This window comes from Lactuca virosa, chromosome 2 (genome assembly GCF_052849685.1).
Source record: "Lactuca virosa cultivar CGN04683 chromosome 2, Lactuca_virosa_CGN04683_v6, whole genome shotgun sequence".
NCBI lineage: Eukaryota > Viridiplantae > Streptophyta > Magnoliopsida > Asterales > Asteraceae > Lactuca > Lactuca virosa.
This window is the reverse complement of record NC_136427.1, coordinates 278,747,617-278,765,284: the sequence shown is the minus strand read 5'-3', so window position 1 is coordinate 278,765,284 and position 17,668 is coordinate 278,747,617. Positions and strand designations below refer to the sequence as shown.

The 17,668-nt window shown below is 39.2% G+C and overlaps 2 protein-coding genes across 2 annotated transcripts; one reads left to right on the top strand and one right to left on the bottom strand.

Moving 5' to 3' along the window:
- The first annotated feature begins 445 nt into the window (after positions 1 to 445).
- Positions 446 to 2,749, top strand: LOC145161175 (vacuolar protein sorting-associated protein 9A-like). Its single transcript, XM_079080664.1, has 2 exons — positions 446 to 619; positions 1,448 to 2,749. Exon 2 carries the CDS (start codon positions 1,504 to 1,506, stop codon positions 2,668 to 2,670), a length of 1,167 nt encoding a protein of 388 aa, XP_078936790.1. The 5' UTR covers positions 446 to 619; positions 1,448 to 1,503; the 3' UTR covers positions 2,671 to 2,749.
- LOC145161176 (uncharacterized) lies at positions 2,664 to 3,658 on the bottom strand. Its single transcript, XM_079080665.1, has 3 exons — positions 3,438 to 3,658; positions 2,954 to 3,296; positions 2,664 to 2,868 (listed from the first exon to the last, which is right to left on the bottom strand). The coding sequence occupies exons 1-3, from the start codon at positions 3,581 to 3,583 to the stop codon at positions 2,800 to 2,802; spliced, it is 558 nt and encodes a 185-aa protein (XP_078936791.1). The 5' UTR covers positions 3,584 to 3,658; the 3' UTR covers positions 2,664 to 2,799.
- Positions 3,659 to 17,668: the final 14,010 nt, after the last annotated feature.

The window sequence follows — 17,668 nt, the reverse complement described above, 5'->3', positions numbered from 1 at the left end:
GAGGCAACAGTAGCCATAAGTATGAACATCCCCGTATACCTTATTAATGATTGTCCAACATAGTATATTGAGAGAAAAACCTAAAAAAACCAGTCATAAGTACTGAATGAGTACAAAAACATCAATGACTTATTTTGCAACAAAAAAATATTAAAGATTAAATGTGAAAAAAATATTAAAGAATAAATGTGTACAAAATAAAAAATATATTACATTTTAAGTCATTTTTTCCGGTTTGCCTGAAGTAGCCGGTCATAAGAATTAAATGTGTATAACTAAACAAGTTGAAGAAGTAAATACGAACGAAAAAAAGAAAAAAACTTATACGAATAAAAAAAAAGTATATTACCCACTCATTATCCCTTTGAAAATCACTCCCATACACAATAGAAAACAAAAAAATATTTACAATGCATAAAACGCGGACACTTATGAAAAGATTTGAAGGAGAGGGGCTATCTTGAAAATATACATTCATCAACATCTGCGATTCGATGGATCCTACTTGGGTTTGATGTTTTCCAGTTTTCCTTCTTGACTCTGAACGCTTGTTAGGGTTTTGGAATTGGGATCTAAATCCTGCTTATGTTTCGGAGCGTCTTCAGTCGCTAATCACCAGGTATTTTGACTATGACATCATCAGTAATTTGCTTTTGATAAAATTTTGTTGCACGATTAGATGTATACTTCGTATGATACCACACTGTTGTTCGAGATTCAGAGATTGCCCATACATTTACTGTAATTCGTCTTATGTGTAGTTATATTGTAGGTGCTGGCTGTAATATCCATATCGTTACTCTCTGACTTTCCGAGGAAAGTTAGCGAAAATTACATTGATCTGAACTGTGTTAATGTTTTGGTATGCTGAAGCTAATGCAATTAAATTTATACGAATTGTTATTCAGGTTAACTATTTTTCAGGTAATTAAAGTGTTTTTTTGGAATTCTAAAAATTCATGTTAATCAAATTAAAGACGATCCATCTGGCCTCGCAAGAGATAGTGTGTCTCTTTCTCTGTTTGGGACTTGGTAATTTAAAGCAGTATAGGTTTCATTCTCATCGTTCCTTTGGTTTGTTAAGCCGTAACTAGCAGAGTAGCAGTATATTGAATCTTATTTGATTGTGCCTCTAGGATCTTAATACAATTTGCTCTCTACAAGTTTTAGTATTTTTGATAATTGTTTTGTAGTTTTATGATATTAAAGTACTATATAAGACTTTCTAAAGTTTTGTAGTATAAGGGCATAACTCAAAGATGCATCTTGTCATGACTCATGCCTATACATACTCATGATCAGATTTGTTAGTTTACATATATGAACCAGTAACACTATATGGTCTAAATAAAAGTATGTTCTCTAAAGCAGAATAGGTTACTAAAACAGTAAAGCTTGTGTAATGATAATCAGATAGTTAATTATGAGATTGCTATTCTGGTTTCAGGAGAAGCTACAGAAAAAAAAAAATCCCAAAGGTGTTAAGGTGTACAGACCAAATCTATGGAGAACAGCGAACCATTCAGTTCCTCAACAGCACCGCTGACATGGCACGACTTCCTAGAACGTATGCGACACCCATCAGCCGCCGAATTTGTAAGAGCCATCAAAACCTTCATCGTATCAATCTCAAACACACCTCCAGATCCCGAAACCGACAGCACATCCGTACAACAATTCCTCGCCAACATGGAAGCCTCTTTCCGGGCCCACCCGCTGTGGTCAACCGGGTCAGAAGAAGAACTAGACAGTGCAGGCGAAGGTCTTGAAAAATACATCATGACAAAATTATTCCCCCGTGTCTTCGCCTCACACCAACACGACATCAAACAAGATGAAAATCTCCACCAAAAATTATCTCTTCTCCAACAATTCATCAAACCCGAACACTTAGATATCCAACCAACATACCAAAACGAAACCTCGTGGATCCTCGCTCAAAAGGAGCTTCAAAAAATCAATATCTATAAAGCCCCACGAGATAAACTTGTTTGCATACTTAGTTGCTGTAAAGTTATTAGTAACTTGCTGCTTAATGCTTCGGTTGCTGCTAATGAAAACCCTCCTGGAGCAGATGAGTTTCTCCCGGTTTTAATCTATGTTACCATAAAAGCAAACCCTCCTCAATTGCATTCCAATTTGTTGTATATTCAACGATTCAGACGCGAATCCAGACTAGTTGGAGAAGCGGCTTATTTCTTTACAAACATGTTGTCTGCTGAAGCCTTTGTTACAAACATAGATGCCAAAGCGCTTTCCATGGATGACACCGAGTTTCAGAAGAATATGGAATCCGCTCAAGCACTTATTCATGGCCTATCCACCGATTACACTACTGGTCAAAGCATTGGTCAAAGTATGTCATCTGAGAATAGTGAATCAACAACCGAAAAGGAAAAGGAAAAGGAAAATGAAAAAGAAAAGGAAGTATCATCGGTGAAAAAGAACTTATCGGTTTCAGATTTGGAGAATAAAGGGGCTGATATGATTGTAAAAGACGGAAATGGAATTGAAGAGTTTCGGAATTTTCCGTATTTGTATTCGGAAGCGGGTGATATGACAATTGGTGACGTGGAAGATTTGTTAGATGGTTATAAGGAACTTGTGTTGAAGTATGTTAGTCTTGCGAAAGGAGTGGGTGTGGGTGGTGTTTCAAGTGAAGATAAGTAGAAACTAGGATTTGTTTTCATTATAAATTTGTATGTTTTGTTTTCATTCTTATTTTGTTATACTGTTTGCTTTAAGAAAAGCTGAGTATTCATATACATATTTCATACAAATCAAATCAAATCAAATCGTCTACTCATCATCTATCACAAATACAGTTGCGTTTTCCTTCTTGAAATCATGGGTTGTATGATCCACCACCTGCACAAAACACAATCACACATGAGAATTAAAATTTGTAATTTCACATAGATAAAAGTCAAGAAGTAGTTGCATATATACTTACATTAGTATTGGTGAGTTCAAGATTGTAGAAATCCATGGAATCCGGCTTAAACAAAGGACCGGCATGCCAAGTTCCCCGGTGAAGCTTCAGGAATTTTGGACCGGTGATTTTGAAGACGTGAACACCGTCAACGGCGGGAGGTACAAAGAAGTGACCACTTCGTGATTGCAAAACGTTTGGACTCTTCTTGTCTAATTCAACATTTGGATCGACTATGGATGACTTTGCAACTCCGAGATACCAAACACCACCGCCGATTGAACCCAAGCACTGGGTCACACTAGCATGATGTGTTATTGTCGAGAATTTTAGGGGCCGAGCTTCAAGGTTCATGATGTAGAACCTGTAAATTTAATTTCTAGTTTTATAAATCGGAAAAGCAAATTCAAATTCTAGTAAGGAAGGAAGGAATTACGTAGTACTACTGATCGATGTTCGAAATGGAAAGAAAACCCTAGAATTGGCAGAGAGAAGAGATGTGTACCTAGGAGTGCCTTGGGAGAGGTCGAGTTGAGCATCGTGAGGACCGAACTCGTCGCCGTCCGGCGACGCCTGAATCACTTGTCCGAAATCTTTGAATGTCTCCGGTGTTGCTTCAATAGCCTTCAATTTCACCACCGCCGGCTCCATTGCATCCGCAAACTGTTCCAGTGATGTTGATAATTCAACCGTGAACGTCGATATTTCGAGGAGTACTCTTGATATAATTATTTATTTTGGATTAGTCCCTAGTATTCGTTCTAATTTAAAAACATGCACTAAACCTCTCGTTTTTTAGAGTCGGGAGTAACTCTGAAACGTTTGCATATGTACTGTAGTAGTAGTTAATTCAATTCTTTGACTTAACAAACGACGACATGACTTAATTTTAAACATAATTGTCTGAACAACATCTTCTCCACTTAATACAAAAAAGGAAACATTGCTGATTTATAATATCTATGAGAAATTAAATTACCTACAATTATTTATACCCATTAAAATTATGACAAATCATCATCCAGTTTAATTGTATTTCATATATTCCTAATATAGCCTTAAAGAGTTAGTTAAAAAAAATATTGAATGATGACACTTGTCATAATTTTATTGGGTAGAAACATTTGTAGGCATAAAAAGTAGAAAGCAATTTAATTTCTCTCTATCTTATATCATTTTATAACAAAAGAAATCTAAATATGGATGTAAACGCTTTATAAGCAAAGTCTATGGGCGTCTTTGACACATACCTAATACCTTTTAGTAACTTTTAAGAAAAAACTCGAAAATATTAGTATACTAGTTGTGAAAATATTTGTGAACTTTGAATTTATAAGAAAATAAGAAAAATATTGAATTATTATAATAGAAATGTTTTTTATGTTTTAAATTTAAACAAATACTAATTTAAATAAATAAAAAAAACTAATAAGCTTTAATTTTGAGAATTTTGAAATTAAAACCTAAGTTCATTAATGAAATTGATATTCATTTATTACTACATTTATTGCAAGTATTATATTAAAATATTATGTGAAATTTAATAAAATAGAAAAACTCATAAAATGACATGTGGAAAAAAATTAATTCAAAATAACCATAAAATGACATTTGGCAAATTGAATGAGAGTATGACAAGTGGCAAAAAAACATTCATTTATTAGAGATGATGAAAGTGCCCCTTAGACACTCCGGGATATGAAGCCATTCCTAGATGGTTACAATTCCGAGACGACATAGTGATTCCGGGATCATTCCTCATTCCGAGATAGAATGTTGTTTCAAACGTGAAGTGATGATCCAGAGACCAAAACCTCGAGATGACTAGTTCCGAGATGCCTTGGATTCAGAACGTAGTCAACTTTTCCTGACATGAAGAAAGTTCTTTTGGTTGTATTCCTTTTTTAGTATAACATAGATTCAGGAGAATCCACTTTATAAAGATTTTGTTTACTGATGCAAGTTGTTTCTATTTTATGTATTTGTCGTGTATTGACTCATTTGGCTATAAAAGAAGTGTCAGCCTTGTACCAAAAAACAATCTAACACACCTCTTTTGGGCATCAATAGAATCCTTCACTTTACTCTCAAAATTTTGTCAATCATCTCTCATAAATTCTTCTTGTTCTTGATTTCTTTACTTTGTTCATACTTTACTTTATTTAATCTTCTTGAATACTTTGTTGAAGTTATTTACTTCAACTCTTGACTGGTTTGACCAGACTTGACTGGATCTTAATTACTAGCCATCATTGATATTAAAGATTAATTCAAGATTTGTGTTCGCAAACCTTGTTTGCGTATTTAATAGAATTTAATCACTCACAATTGGGATCAGAGCCTAAATGGTTGTCCTTTGAATCCAAAAGACCAGATTATAGTTGATTTAAAATTACCTTGGTATCTTAATCATTTATGTGTTTAGGATAAAAGTTCTTCTACATGCCACTTCAGCTCTAATATCTTAATATAAATGGCTTCTTCTAATCCTTTTCAACAAATGTATTCAATGCAAATCGCAAATAGCATGTGTTACCCTTCACGTGCACCGCTGCTAGTTGCTGAAGAGTATGATCATTGGAAAGTTAGAATGGAGAGTTTTTTGGCTGGAAAAGATAATGTTGAAGAGATATGGAGGTCAGTGAAAGAAGGTCCTAATGTTCCTGTAAGACAAGTTGTTAGAGATGTTGTTTCTGTTATCATGGGTCAAGAAGAAACACGACAAACACATCTCACTACAAATGACATCGACAAACTCAAAGCAAATCAGATCGCTTTCTCTGAAATGGTGTTTGGTGTTCCACCATCTATCTTTGAAAACATTAAGTTGTGCAAGTCTGCAAAAGAGATATGGGACACACTTCAAGACTTGTTTGAAGGTTTAGAGAATATGAAGGACAAGTGATTGACATCCGTGGTGAACGACTTCGATACTTTCGCAACCACTCGTGGTGAATCAGTCGTATCTGCATCAAATGGGTACAGAATCATTGTGAACAACATGACTGTTCATGGTGTTGTTTGTACTATGCTTGAGTACAACCTGAAGGTCATCAATAGTCTAAGCAAAGGATGGGGGAATGTCAAATCGTGTCTTCAGAGTAATGGATCTCTAAAGAAGTTGAAGCTCTATCAGTTGTTCGATGAACTACAAGGCCACGAATCCAATGTTGCTCAAACATTGAGAGAACTCTCTGGAGGTCCTCTCGTACTTGTCAGTTCTGTCAAGCCACTTGTTCTAAACCTAATTGTTTCGGATCCCTTTGGAGTTACTCCCTCCGTTCCACTTGTTCAACCTACTAAACCTGTTCCAAACCTTCCTTGTAAAGATAACATTGATCCAGAAGCCGCTGCTTTTGAACTTCGTTTCTAGCAAGAGTTCGCACTTCTCTCAATGAAATACAAACGACCATGGAATCCCAATCAAAAACATACCACAACCACTATCAAACTCCTCACCCAAGTAACCCTTAACCTTATCCTAAGCCAACTGAAAACCCAACTGCCTATCGACCCAACATTCCGAATTGAATGTCGGAACCTCAAGAAGTTCCAGAATCAGCCAAACAAAAGATTGTATGTCATAAATATGGTCTTTCAAAGGATTGCTTGGCTGATGAACCTCCAAAACCAAAGGTGAAAGACACTGCTTATTATGTTCGATGTGCTCAGGAACTAGCAGAGAGCGAAAAGGCTTTTGTCACCACTGTTTCACGAAATGTTGATGGCTATTGGTTATCAGGTGATGAGGATGAAGGAAATACGGGTAGAAACTTGTGTATAGTGGATAGGTAAACAACTGAGTGTGATAAAGGTTATTGGTCTTCTGGTTCGGAAGATGATGACGAAGATGCTGAACCACATTACTACTACATGGTATCTAACAATCCACCTGGGGCGAAGCATCATCCAACAGGTAAGATCTATGTCCACTGACAATAACTTTGATTTATCTGTATGTGAACCTTATCTAACTCAAATACAATCAGATATGACAGTTATTTATAAAGCATATGAGTCTTCCTTAGAAGTTAGTTAGAAGCTGGATAGTGAGTTGACCTGACTTAGACTACGATTTGAAGACCGTAAGCTTAAGATTGAATCGTTAGAGCGAGAACTTGTAATGGCCAAAGATGAATGTATTATTTTGAATAAAAATGTGGAGTTTCGATTAGTAAAAGAAATCTTTTGGTTTGTGATAACAAACATTTTAATGCTAAAATCGATAGGTTGCATAACTTTATTGATGTTGTTGAAGCTAATGAAAAATGACTCACAACTCTCGTCATCCTTGGTCCAAATCACTCGGTCTAGGAAGTGAACTTCCGAAACCAGCTGCTCGTCCCTTGACGGAACTTCAAAATTTAACGTTTACGAGAGACATTCTGAATCACACTTATTCGGATACCCCCGTCTCACCATTGTCGTCCCTTCATGTGAACTCAGAAAAATATCAATATTTGATTCATGACTTCAAACCAATCACTATTACATGTCCCGATTCCACGAAATTTCCACCTCGGATATCCCTGGACCTGAATCAATCTTCAAAACTTCCACATATCATAGGTGGTATTGGAGTTTACATTCCGAACTCTGGTCCTCCAAACAATTGTGTTATTGAGGAAATCATTCTTGAGACACGTGGACATGACTCGGACCAAACTAACTCATTTTGGGCTTTCTTTGATACTGATGTGGATGAAGAAATTAGGCGTGATGATGACTCAACATCTAATTCCATTGTGTCAAACTCAAAAGTTGTTTCTAACAGTACTTTAGTTCCTATCAAGCCGTGTTTCACAAATCCATCTGTAGGACAATATTCTAAGTCAACATCTGACTCTAAGAAGAAACCGTGGCTGAACAAAAAGGACATTGTTCATCCAAAGACAGAGGCTAGGAAAACTCTTGTGAAAGAAACTAGGACTAGACAAAACTCTAGGTTCCTTGAAAAATCCAATAAGAAAGTGCCTCAAAAAGTTTCCAATCCAACTACTAGTAATAACAACACGTTCATGCTTGTTAAGATTCTTAAGAGACAATTTATTCCTGTTAGCTCAAACACTCGTTCTATGTTAATGATGTAAATCCTCAAATGAAAAATAATTCAATTCGAAAAGTGTCTTCTTCAGTGTTCATTGCTACCTCTAATGGCACAATTTTCAAACCAAAACAAGTATTAAAGGTTCAAAAATCCAGTGTGACTGAGAAGGAACTGAACAAACGAAAAAAATACTCGGAATGTCACTAATAAGAAACCTTCCAAAGGTTCAAATCCGAAATTTGAATGGATTGTAAAAGGAAAAACTGTTGTTCCAAAGCATGAACCTCGAAATTTGGTTCGTTGTAAACCATCTCGGAATTTGGTTCATTCTAAACCACCTTGGAATATTGTTCCTCCGAGACAAGTAGTTGTCAAACAACCAAGTGTTGAGTATGATTTTTGGATCAATGAAAAGACAATGTCATTTTGTATCTTTCCAAAAGAGTCTCGGAAAGATCACTCTAAGACACCACTTGTTCAGAAACCTAAAACAAAGTCCAAAGCCCATGACAAAGTCCCTAAGAGTAACTCGGAGCCTAGAAACTCCACCAATAACTGATTTTGCAGGCTTTTTGTGTGTCGGAACAAGAAACAATATGGTATATTGATAGTATTTGTTCCATGTACATGACTAGGAAAAAAGGCTTTATGCGTGATTTAAAGCTTACTCTAGATGGTGGTTATGTTACATACGGTAACAATTCAAACTCTCAAATTCAAGGTTATGGCATCCTAACCAACATAAATTTCTCTGTCTCTAATGTGGCTTATGTTGCTCATCTCAATCACAATTTGATCAGTCTGGCTCAAATCACCGATGCTATTCGGAAGGTTGAGCTTTATAAGAAGCATAACTATGTTATGACGAAAGATAGAAAAGAATTCCTCATAAATTCAAATCGCAACAAGAATATCTATCCTCTAGATATCAACATGATCATCGGGAAGCCTCAATTGTGTCTCCTTTCAAAAGTTGTTCCTGACGTAAGTTGGCTACCAAATCGGAGGCTTGCTCATCTAAACTTCTGATACATGAATGATCTAGTTTCTAGTGAAATGGACTGTGGTTTGCTACTCCTCAAGTTTGAAAACGATCATCTTTGTGTTGCATGCAAGTGTGGGACTCAATCCAAGAAAGTTCATCTCGTTCTTATTGAGAAGTCAATTTCGGAACCCCACGAGCTTCTTCACATTGATCTTCGTAAGTCGTCCGCTGTTGAAAGTTTGCATCACAAAAAGTACATTCTTGTGATTGTTGACAACTACACAAGATTCACTTGGGTTTTCTTTCTGAGATTGAAATCGCAAATCGCTTCCGAGCTCATCAATTTCATTACGGGAATTGAAGTTCTCACCAAGCTGCTCGTTCGAAGAATTTGTAGTGAAAATGGTTCTGAATTTACTAATGCCACAATTGAAAAGTTTCTTACTGACAAAGGCATTGAACACAACTTTTCTGCTCCTTACACCCCACAACAAAATGGAGTTGTTGAAAGTAGAAATCGCACCTTAGTTGAAGCCGCTTGGTGAATGCTGAATTTCGAAAACCTTCCTCTTTATCTTTGGGTTGAAGCAGTCTCAACAACTTTCTTCACTCAAAACTGAAGTATCATCAACCTTCATCTCAAAAAGACTCCATATGAAGCAATGAATGGTCGCAAGCTGAATATCTTGTTCTTATACATCTTTGGATGCAGATGATTCATAAAAAACAATCGTTATCAACTCACCAAGTTTCAACCGAAGTTTGATGAAGTTATCTTCCTAGGATACTCAGCCAAATCAAAAGCTTATCAGGTTCTTAATCGTTGTACCCGTGTAATTGAAGAAAGCTTTGATATCACTTTTGAGGATAACTTTGTTCGCAACTCAGAACCAACTCACGTTATGACGCACATCATGGAGTCCGATGCTCCACCTCCTGGTTCTCCCAATCCTCAATGTTGGATTAGGTGTCTAAGCCCATAACTATAATTGGTATATACTTAAATTGATAGTAGCACAGTCCTTTTAGGTTGCCCTCAACCTAGCAATCAGACAAGATGATATTTTGGAAAGAGAGATTGAATTTATTAATTGACTAATAAATTGAAATAAATGATTTATTAATGTATCATGAAAATAATATATTAATTAGAAATCATATTAATATTTAATTAGAAATTAATTGGTTTTAATTTAAGGATTATAAGAATCAATTAAAAGTGTAGGGACTGAATTGTAATTGTTCAATAGTTGAGCAAGAGGCAATCTAGAATCCTCCATGAAGGGTTGGACAATTTCTTCTTGGGTAAGGGATTCTAGAATAGTCTTTGGTAGATAAACAGGAAAGTGGATAACTGCCCGGTTTAAGTTAATTTTGGATTTGGGCTTATCTAGGGTTTCCTGACTGCACTATATATAGGGCATAAACCCTATGAATTTCGGCCACTTCTTCTTAAAGAGTTCCAGCTGTTGAGTCTTTTCTCTCTCTAAATTGTCTTCCTTGCTTGCTAGTGTTGGGTGTGAACCATTAGAGGTGCGACACTTGTGGCGCTTGCTTCCAAAAGTTCTAAAGAAGGTGTTCATTGTTATTTATAACAATAACAATCAAGGTAAATATTCCTAACCCTAAATTGTGTAATTTTGATTATATACTAGTGTTCTAGGGTTTCTACTTTGGTGTTCAATTTGTATGTTCATTTAGAGAAAACATAGATCAAATTTATTTTGGGTTGCATGCACACATAGGATTGTTTGTTATGCTCAAAACCCATCAGTGGTATCAGAGTGTAGGTTTAGTTTTCTATTGAATTGATACAATGATGAACTTGAACTAGGTGAAGTAAACATAATCGCCATTCTGTTCTTCAAACACGTCGTGGTGTTCTTCGAACACGGCGTGGTGCTCATATAACACGGTGTGTTGAGCTGTCAGATCCTAAAAATTCGATTTTTGATTTGGTTTAAAATTGATTAGGATGATTACCTTTTATAATAATGTTTAATTGTGTACATCTGACTATTTTAAATTGTAATTTGATATCCTTATTTAAAATCGATAATTGGTTATATTTTTAACTTAAATTAATTGAATATTAATTTTGAAATTTTTAAATATAACCCTAGTATTTTGAAAAGTTTAAAATACATCCTTATGGATGTTATTAATAATTTAGTTATATGATTAATTAAAAGATAATTAATAAATTCGTAACTAGTTTAAATTTAATTAAATTACAAGTTTAATTTATTAAAAGATTAAACCCTTGCTATTTTAAAATGTTTTAAAATACACCCTTATATATTATATGTAACATTAAAAGTTTACAATTACTGTATATACAAGACAAGTCAGTCGAACCGCTGGTACGCCTCATTCACAAAGCCAGTCTATAATGGTAGTTTAAGTAAGCGGCCTATAAAATGACCGTCATTGGGTATCCACTCTTACCCACCGCTCTCTTGATTGGTGGAGGGTCGTTAGCCGAACGGGTTTGATAGGATAACTTAATCTCATTCAAAGGATAATGACATAAAGTAACTAAACTATTTTAAATATCACTCTTTGTTACTTTAGGAAAATGTGAATTTGTATGCTAATTGCACATTACACTTTATAAGTCGTTAGTGGAGCGTGTGTGGTTAACCGGCACACTAATGTGGGACTAATAAAGTTTGTAATGGGTGTCTCAACAATTATCGTTGATTAATGGAGCGCATGTAGTTAACTGGCACATTAAAAAGAGATGATAAATGACATCGAGAGTACCAAACTAATTTGCATGGTTATTCACATCACGTTTGTGATCCTCGGCATCCCAGTCACAAAGTGAGAGCATGATCGAGATTAAACATGCCATTGAATAGTTCAATGAATCTCAAAATATCTAGGAATTTCATGAGAATGAAATTGGTAAACGCTTTACCTACCTAAAATAGATTCGAATTTGATTACGGCACCACTCTTCAAAGTTCGAATCGAAAATATGGGTCCTAGCCTTGATTTAAATATATGGGTTAATAATTAAGGATTAAAATCAGCTAACTTGAATTTTCTTTTCTCCTATTATAGATGACAAGTTCAGACAATAATGGTCTTCCTCGTTCTTCTGGAAATGTTTTTCCTCTATCTGAAGATGATCTTCCACATGTTGATCAAGGTGAAAGAATGTTCCCTTCTTTAAGCAATGGTGGAACTGGAAGTCATGCTTCTTTAACTCATCCTCCTCCTCCTCCTCCAGAGACTCTCCCTAAGTCATGCTATCTTCAAATTGAAAAGTATAAAGTTACTTAAGCCCTGTTGGCATGTAAACATCAAGATGGAAAGTCTATGTGTGCGCATGTTCTGAAAATGAAATCGCACATTGATAGATTGGTATGTTGGGTGTCGCTTTCCCAAGGGAGCTAGCCATTGACTTGGTTCTACTTTCGCTTCCTGAGTCATATAGTCAGTTCATTAAAGACTACTATATGAAGGATCACGATATGACCTTAATTGATCTAACACATATGTTGATTGTTGTTGAGGCAGAAATGCTTAAGAGCACAAGTCAAGCAAAAGTGTTTGAAGGATCTGAGTCCCAAATTTCCATGGATATTGACAATGGCAACAATGGTAGTCCAGAAAAGGTTTTTCTTCCCAATGAAAAGGGATCGGCCAAGGTTAAACCATTTGACCATGTGGTGAAGAGAAAGGCCAATTTTGAGATAGTTCCATGTGCCAACCCCAAGGAGTCCATATGTTTCTATTGCCAACTGCAGGGACATTGGTTGCGAAGCTACCCTGACTACCTAAAAGATCTTAGAGATGCTAAAGTCAAGTCGTATGACTCCACTTCAAGTACATCCATTATCTAACTCCATTATTTTCAAAAGCTCGTATTCGTAGATTCTTAATACATGATGTGATGATCACATTTTGATGTTTTGCATGATCTAAGAGAAAGAAGGAAGCTTAACAAGAGTGAGTTGAATATGATCGTGAGAAATGGTACAACATCCGGATTTCCAGGTATAATATTTTAAGTATTTATTTTTTGATATGTGGAGTGACTCGACGAGTTGGTGCCTCAACTCGTCGAGTAGAGTCGCGACTGGTGATGTGGATTAATGAGTGGACTCGACGAGTCCTTTAGTCGACTCGCCGAGTCAGTGCTGCTGAAGGAAACCCTAATTTCTCGGGCTTGTGGCCTATTTAAAGGCCCTTATGGCCTCCCTTTGCGGCCACCTTCCCCATAGAGAAACCCTAACCTGCCCTTTTCGTTGCATAGTGAAAGAAAGAGGCCATCTTGAGCATTCTTGAGCTTTTTGGATGAAAGATTGGAAGAGTTGGTGGATCTTATCAAGAGAAGGATGTGGATCTCACATTCTTCTGTCATTAGCTGCTATTCAGAGGTATAAAGCTCTCATCTTGACCTCTTGTTTGTTAGATCCCATTTTTGGGAGCTTTTAGGGTTTTCTCTCAAGCATATTGTGTTCTTGAGCTATTTGGGCATGGTTTGAGGTTAAAACCTTAGATCTGGACTAGAAAGGACCTTGAGGGTCCAAAGATTCGAACTTTATTGAGTTAGAGGCAACTCCCCATGCATTTGACCTTCCTTCGAGCTTGTGATGGCATTATGGAGCATTTATGCCATGCATGGTCATCAAGATCGAACCTTTACGTGACTTTTGGGTATTAGGAGGCTAGATCTAGAGGTTGGAGTTGCAGATCTGACCTCAGGCGTCCAAATGAGACATCCAGATGAGTCAACTCGCCGAGTCTATGAGATGACTCGACGAGTCGGATCGGGTTGCCCCAGCGATTCGTGACCCTGTGATAACCCGTCGAGTTAGGGGTTAACTCGACGAGCTGTGTGAGACCCTTGGAAGAATTCAGAGGATACGAGTGGACTCGGCGAGTCACCTGAGTGCACTCGGCGAGTCGGGTCAAATTTGGTTGATTGAATCATATTGACTTCTGTTGACTTGAGAGTGGGTCAAATAGGAACATTGAGACCATGGAGGGGTAAAATGGTCTTTTACCCATCCAAGAGAGTAGAAAGAGAAAAGAGGACTTTAGGTGTAAATGAGGAAATGAGGGATAATTGATTGTAATGTTTGTCTAATGCGTTAGGCGGAGGCTAGTTCGGGATTCTCGAGTGCATGTCTATATCCTACTAGCTGCGGGGTGAGTTTTCTCACTATACTTTACCTATAGTGGTAGTTATGTGTGACCAGAGGGTCTTATGTGCTTACTTGATTTGTGCATTGTTTATGTGATATGTATATTCGTGCTATATTATGTGATTGCTGAGACCGGACCAGAGGGTCCAACGAGCCATGAGACCCGAGGGTTCTCACTTAGACCGGATCAGAGGGTCCAACGAGCCATGGGACTGGGGGGTCCTACTGAGACACACGGACCGGAGGGTCTTACAGTGTTATAGCCTCGAGTGGCTAATATGATATATGTGGTATTTTGGGGAACTCACTAAGCATGCGTGCTTACCGTGTTATGTGTTATGTGTTTCAGGTACCTCTGAGGATCGCGGGAAGGCACCGGCATGATTGTACACACGCCATGGAGTTGGAGTTATATTTTGTGGATCCTGGATTGTGAATAAATGTTTTTGAAAACTATATTGAATATTGGTATTTGGAGTTTTTGAGAAATGTGACATGTGTTTTTGTGATAATTAAGAAAATGAAAAATTCGTTTAAAATTTACGTCGTTACAAGTTGGTATCAGAGCCTTGGTTTGAGGGATTCGGATACACCTTCGAGTATGTCTGGACTCAAACTGGGGATTTGAGAAAAAATTTCAAGAAAAACGATTTTTCCAAAAAACGAGTAAGAGTTTTCAAGACAAAAGCGGAAAGGAGCAGTGTGTACAATTAGCCAGCGCCCGAACGGTGATTTCCCAAAATACCCCTGTTTTATGTGTTATGAGATATTATGAGATATATTATGCATGCTAGAGAGTAGGCTAGGTATTTCATATCTTAGGACTAGAGTGGCCTGATTTGTGATGCCTTAGCCTAGGAGTTACTGCTGCTGTGAGTTGCTTTGAGTGCGAGTAGGTAGCAGAGAGTAGCCTGTGTTCGGAGAGGCATAGAGTACTTGCGATCTGGGATCCAAAGAGGAGGACTTGGGATGAATACGGATGCGGTGTGAAAGGTAGTATTGGGCCCGTACTACTAGAAGCATCGGATCGGTAAGCAGACCAAGTAAGAATCTTTAGGGTGCTAAGGAACAAGTAGGGGTGAGTGATCGAGTGCGAGTATTCTCGATCGAGTCTCTGATTATTTTGTGTTGTGTTTCAGAGAGACATCATGGTGGGTACGCGCCACAACCCAGGGGCAATGGTACCAGTGGTACCAGTGACGAGGAGATACGCATGATGATTCATGAGGAGGTGGCCGCATCCATCCGAGCAGAGATTCCCGAGATGTTTGGGTCTATCAAGACCACCTTGATTGAGACATTTGATGAGCGTTACACTGCGATTACCGAGGCGGCTGCTGCTGCAGCCACCGCAGCTGTCGCTGCTGCCAGGCCACATGGGGGTGACTCGTTGCTGTACCGGGAGTTCAGCAACACGAAGCCACCAGAGTTTAACGTGACTCAGGATCCGATTGTCGCGATGAGATGGATCTATGACATTGAGGGATGTTTCTACACTTGTTCCTGTCCAGAACACTTGAGGGGACGGTTCGCGCTGAACCAGCTTCGCTTAGGACCGAAAGGCTGGTCGAAGTTTGTGACAGCTCATTTCACTCCGGTAGAGCACGCTGCAGTGACCTGGGAGAGGTTTACTCGATGTTTCGAGACGAGTATGTTCCCCCGGTGGAAAGGGAACGGTTGGCCCAAGAGTTTCTGTCCCTCAAGAAGAGGACAGAGTCAGTGACAGTGATTACAAGGATGTTCCACGAGAGGGCAATGTTTTGCCCTGAGCACCTGTCTACCGATCAGGAACGTATGAGTCGGTATCTGAGCATTTTGAGGAGAGACACTCGCGAATTCGTAGCGAACTCGTCTTACCGGACATTTATTGAGCTCCAGGCAAATTCCCGGAAGAGGGAGATAGAGCTGGAGACTCAGGCCAGGGAGGAGGCGGAGTCTCAGGGGAGGGATCGGCGACCGGCACAGTCTCAGCCGGAAGCCAAGCGGGCGAAGCCCGCTAATTCGAGATCTGGAGGCCAGAAGGGCCGCACTTGTGGAAAGTACGACAAGAGTCATGAGGGGGTGTGTCGAGCTGGTGTTTGCTACAAGTGTGGCAAGTAGGGGCATATCGCGAGGGATTGCCCCAAGGGGTTTGCAGTTTGTTTCCACTGCAACCAGACCGGTCATCGGAAGGCTGAGTGCCCACAGCTGCTTCAGGGATCAGCACAGGGATCTGCCCCTGCTTCTGCACAAGCTACAGAGAGCCGGACAGTGAAGGCCGAGGTACCGAAGGCTCGCGGGAAAGCTTTCCAGCTGACAGCGGAGGAGGTCCGCGCAGCACCTGATGTCGTGGCCGGTATGTATTCTTTTATTTATTTTATCTGAGTTATGTTGTGCTTATATTGTGTTATGCATAGGTACTTTTCTTGTGAGTTATGTACCTGCCTTGGTGTTATTTGACTCGGGTGCGAGTCGATCCTTCGTATCATTAGCATTTAGTCGTCACATCAGTATCCAACGAGAGGCGCTGAGTCGACCTCTGAGAGTCTCCATAGCCGATGAGCATGCGGTGTTTTCGACCGATGTGATCCGGGGTTGTGTACTTGAGATTTTTGGAGTTGAGTTTCCAATAGATCTGGTACCGATTGCGATGGGAGATGTCTGTGTCATCGTGGGCATGGACTGGTTGAGTCGATTCGGAGCTATGATAGACTACGAGCGTCAGTTGGTGACCATACGAGACCCTAGTGGGGGAGTGCTTATAGTATACAGCGAGGGTACCCGATCTGGGTCGGCATTTTGCTCGGCCGCCAGAGCGATACAGAGTCTACAACAGGGTTGTAAGGGTTTTGTAGCGTATGTTATGGATACGCGAGTTGATGCCGAGAGATCGAGTTCTATCGCTGAGGTTCCGATAGTGAGAGAGTTTCCAGATGTTTTTCCCGAGGAGTTACCTGGTGTGCCTCCCGAGAGGCAGGTGGAGTTCCAGATCGATTTGGTTCCGGGAGCGGCGCCTATTGCCAAGGCCCCTTATCGCCTTGCGCCGCCTGAGATGCAGGAGTTATCCTCGCAGCTTCAGGAGCTGTTAGGGAAGGGATTCATCCGACCGAGTAGCTCGCTGTGGGGAGCGCCGATCCTTTTTGTCAAGAAAAAGGATGGTTCACACCGGATGTGCATTGATTACTGGGAGTTGAACAAGCTGACGGTCAAGAACCGTTATCCGCTTCTGAGGATCGACGATCTGTTCGATCAGTTGCAGGGCGCATCTTGGTTTTCCAAGATCGATTTGAGGTCCGGATACCACCAGATGAGAGTCCGCGAGGAGGATGTTCAGAAGACGGCCTTCAGGACTCGCTATGGGCACTACGAGTTCGTGGTGATGCCTTTTGGGCTCACCAACGCACTGGCAACGTTCATGGATCTCATAAACCGGGTGTGCAGGCCTATGTTGGATCGTTCGGTGATCGTGTTCATCGACGATATCTTGGTGTATTCGAGATCCAGAGAGCAGCATGAGGAACATTTGTGAGAGATTCTTGGAGTGTTGAGATCGGAGAGGCTTT